Raw genomic sequence first — 4,237 nt, forward strand, 5'->3', positions numbered from 1 at the left:
AGCAGGCGGGTCAGGAGAGGTCTGCCTCGCCATGTGGATCTCCTCCGGGGCAGGCGGGAATCGAACTCATGCTGAAGTGGCTTTAGCTTCTTAGTGCAGTTCTTTAACCTGCTGTACCACCAGGGAGGGCCAGGTACTGTGTTTTTAATAAATAATTTATTAAAAAACAAAAGGACTTCCACTAAACTCCCCCTGAGGCCTCCATCCCCGCCCTCCTGGTTCTTGGGTAAGAAAAATGGCGCTCAGTTCTGAGTTAGCAAGTGCTCAGAAGAGGCTTCCCATCACAGCGAGAGGGGCAAGTGTCCTCACTTAGATGGGTGGGGGATGTGGGGGGCTCAGGGACAAGAGCTGCCCCCTGTTGGGAAGAAGGGTGAGTTTGGCTAGTGGAAGCTGGGGCCAAGCCAGGGCCAGGAGTTGTTGATATCAGCCTCACACATGGATGGCGCCAGTGTGGTGGGGGGTATTACTTGGGTGTCTCCTGGGCTCTGCATATGTTCCTGGGAAGGGGTGTGCCAGGCCAGTTCCCACCCACGCACATTACCCCCTCTGCAGGTTTGATCCAAAGAAAGGATTTTGGTGCCAGCTGCTTGAAGGAGGAAAAACCAAGTGTCTGGGCAAAAGCAAGGGCCGGAAGTACCCTGAGATGGACTTGGATGTAAGTGGTACACCCTAGGGTTGCTGGGTGGATGCAGGGGTCTGTGTATTGGGGCTGTCTTCCTCGGCCTCACCCTCCTCTGGGCATGGTAATGGCCTTGGTGTTTCTGGGACCTGTGGGAAGAGGGGCTGGAGACGATGGGCCGGAGCTGAGGTAGTCAGATGGGTATTTATCTTCTGCTGAGGCTGAGTGCTCCGGGGCTCTCATGATGACCAGACATGCTCTGTGCCTTCGGGGCTTCTAGTCTAGGAGGGGGTGGGCCCCCCACATCAGAGGGCAGCTGTGAGGCACAAAGCTCTGGAGCAGGGAGAGGTGTGCTCAATGCTGAGGAGCTAGCATGGGGGTGCTGCTTGAAGCTAGGGGTGAGGAGGGGCCTCTGGGGTGCGTTTGGACCCACGCGATGAAGAAGGTGTTCTATGGGCGAGAAGGTGAAAAGGACCCGGGGTGACAGCACACAGTGACCTTCACGCTTCCCTGTTCCCGCTGGCCCTGTTTTTGGTTCATTCTTTTCTCCCTCTCCCAAGAATTTGGTGGTCCTCTGCATCGGAAACTTTTCTTTTGGAGGCTCTCATTTTGGCGGAGGTTGTGACTAGTGACAGGTGTATGGGCTAATGGCAACGGAATGGTGTTTTTAAAGAGGAAGGTCACTCCCAACCCAACATGTGACAACGTCGACCTTTTCTTCCTATTACAGTCCCGCGCCTTCCTAAAGGACTATTACCGGGACCACAATGTTGAGCTTTCCAAGCTGCTGTACAAAATGGGCCAGACTCTGCCCACCTGGCTGCGGGAGGACCTCCAGAACACCAGGTAGCCATGGCTACCACAGCCTGAGGAATGCTTGTGATGGCAGGGACGTCCCGTCGCACGCTGAGCCAGACTGACCGGCAGAGTGGGGAGCCGGGTCTGGGCTGGCCGAGCACTTACGAGCAATACTCCGCTAAGGCCCGGGCAGGGCCACGAGCGCCTCCGGTCATCCAGTGTTGAGCCTGCGGCTTGTGGGGCCTCCGGAGGTCCGTTCTGTTCACAGCCTTTCATGGGAGGCCACTTCCTGTTGGTGGGAGGCCACTTCCTGGTAGGAGGAAGTCCGTCAGACTCTTCTGTCCCTCACTGTGCTCTACCAACCTTACTCTCCCTTCATCCCATTGTCCCCTGCCCCAGCAGGGTTTCCCTCAGTATTAGCTGCCATGTTTTCCCTGTCCTCCAGACAGCAAGGGAGAAAAGCCCAGATGGGTCTTTTGCCAAACCAGGGAGAGAGACTGGACATTTCCCTGACCATTTCGAGCCAGACCCTTTGGAGGGGTCAGCTGGATACCTGGGACAGGCATCAGACTGACCAAGATGGTGGCCACCTGCCAAGAAGGTCAAATCTGCTCACACCTTCCCACCTCACCTTCCCTTTTGGGGAGGGAGTCATTGGTTCCGACAGTATCCACCCGGTCCTCAAGGCCTCCCCAGGCCCTGGGGTACTGCCATGCCATTTGGACCTAGAGATCCAGGCTTCCCTCCTACCCCTTTCACCCTGGGATACAACGTGTGTGGTGTTTCCTGTGGTAAAAGACTTAGGCGGTTCAGGAGTCTGCCAGTATACACGTTCCAATGTACATACGTGTCCCCAGGCCCCCGGCCGTGGCCCCCACGGCACTGGGCAGAGCGGGTGAGACTATTTCCACTGCTGTGCTCCAGCAACCTGTGGCCAAGGGTTCCTGGAGACCCCCCCTAACCTCCCCAATACTAAGAAGCTAAAGTATTTTAATATTTTGGTTTTTTTTTTCTGGTGCCAGAGTTTATACCCTGGGTGCTGGGGTCGCACTGTGTTTTATATATATGTATATATGTATGTGTATATTCGCACGTATACACACACATATATAATGTGTATATATATATATATATTATATTTTTTTGGTTGGGTTTGTTTTTAATTCAGTTGTACAAATGGTGGCAGTGTGTCGTGTCCCAGTGCCGGAGCGGGAGGTGAAGAGGTGGGGAGGTGTGTCTCCGTGTGTTTCTGGAGGCCGAGTGGAACTGTCCTCTGGAGACCTCTGTCCGTCTCCCGTGGCTGTCCTGGGGCTGCCCCATGTGAACAGAGGTGGTGACAGGTGCACAGGGAAGATTACTCGCGCCAGGAAATGCGGCTGCGTGAAGCCTAGGAACCCAGGGCAATTTTGGCCAAAGGAAACAGCCAGGCTGGGGTAGGACCCAGGGCCCACAGCTGGCCCATCCCCCTCCCCTCACATGGTGCTAGGTTGGGAGCTGCCCGGGCGCTGGGAGGCCCACCGAGACCCCTACGGCCGCTCCAGGCTGCCCTGCAGACAGCAGGGTCCCTGGGCTGTTTCTGGTTGGGATCTGCTCCTTCCCTCTTTTTAACAATGTGAAGTAATAAGGCCGGGGTGCCTCTCCCCAGCCCCTTCCCACCACCAGTTCATTTTCGAGCTGACACCCAGGGACTCCTGTCTGGAGAGCCTTGTCTTGTTCAGAAGCTTTAGCATCCTGCGGCTGGAAGGGTCCTCTGACAGGTTTGGAAACAGGTCCCGAAAGAGGCTGCCTGGGCCAGCGGCATGGAGCTGGTTGGGAGTGGGCCGAGAGTTGAACCTGAAGCTCCTGAGTCAGAGTCCTGTGCTCTTCTTCCAGTGCCACACTGCCTCTGAGCCCGTCTCTGGGTCCCACCTGTGCCAGGTTCCTGCCCCTCCCTCGGTCACACCCTTGGTCATTCCAGGACATGGGGACAAACCACTCCTTGCTAGCCAGGGTGCCTTCGAGCCTTCTCAGCTCCAGATCTGCATTTACATCCCTACCTTCGCTCGCCTGCCTCCGCGGTCCTCCCAAACTGCAGGGCCTGGATCTGTCTCAGCTCTGAACCGATCCTCTCTTCCCACATTCTCCATCAGGATGGAGACAAAAGTCAGAAGCTCAATGGTTGGATGGTTTCCTGTGGTCGCGCTGCCTGTGAGGAAAGTGGTCTTTCCTGGAGTGCCCCTAGCAGTGCTGTCAAGCCTAGAACCTGGGTAGGGTCAGCTCACAGTGCATAGGGAGCCCAGTACCTCCTCACACGCTTGTGAAGATCCGCCTGCACTGTGGAGCCCGGCTCCAGCGTGGGCGACCCGGGTGCAGAGCCCAGGCCTCTGTCCACCTGTCAGCGAGGCCTGGGCTGCGTGACGCCTGAGGACCTACCAAATTGCATTCTGACATCTGCCAGGTAGCTCTCTGCTTCTGGCCCAGGGAGGGAGCAGACAGGTTGGAAACCCTGTGGGAGCAGAGAATATACTGAGGACTGTTGTCCAGGCTCTTCTTGGGGGGCTGGCACTTCACCTGCCACACGTCCTTATGTGTCTGGTCATGACGACTTCACCCCTTCCCACGACCCATTGTCTGTTGGACACCCACAGTTGGGACCTGCAGGTGTTGGGAGGAAGAGAGAGATGCCCCTTTGGGGCTCTGTGGCTGAGCACATGGATGCCCCTCACAGGAGAAAAACAGGGTCAGTGGGTGCGGTAACATCTTTAGAGGTCACCAATGCACTATCAGTGGTTGGCCAGAAAACTTACACACACACACACACACACACACACACACACACAC

The 4,237-nt window shown here is 56.3% G+C and overlaps 1 protein-coding gene across 3 annotated transcripts in view; it reads left to right on the top strand.

Annotated features, from left to right (window-relative positions):
* NDST1 (N-deacetylase/N-sulfotransferase (heparan glucosaminyl) 1) overlaps positions 1–4,231 on the top strand; it is a 57,099-nt gene extending 52,868 nt beyond the window's left edge. For all 3 annotated transcript variants that reach the window (XM_004686885.2, XM_012727933.1, XM_012727932.1), the window contains exons 14-15: positions 553–655; positions 1,350–4,231. In XM_004686885.2, coding sequence (XP_004686942.1) covers positions 553–655; positions 1,350–1,469 — 223 coding nt within the window. In that variant the 3' untranslated portion in view covers positions 1,470–4,231. The remainder of the gene's footprint in view (positions 1–552; positions 656–1,349) is intronic.
* The last annotated feature ends 6 nt before the right edge of the window (positions 4,232–4,237 follow it).

This window comes from Condylura cristata, unplaced genomic scaffold, assembly GCF_000260355.1.
Source record: "Condylura cristata isolate star-nosed mole 26May11 unplaced genomic scaffold, ConCri1.0 scaffold00021, whole genome shotgun sequence".
NCBI lineage: Eukaryota > Metazoa > Chordata > Mammalia > Eulipotyphla > Talpidae > Condylura > Condylura cristata.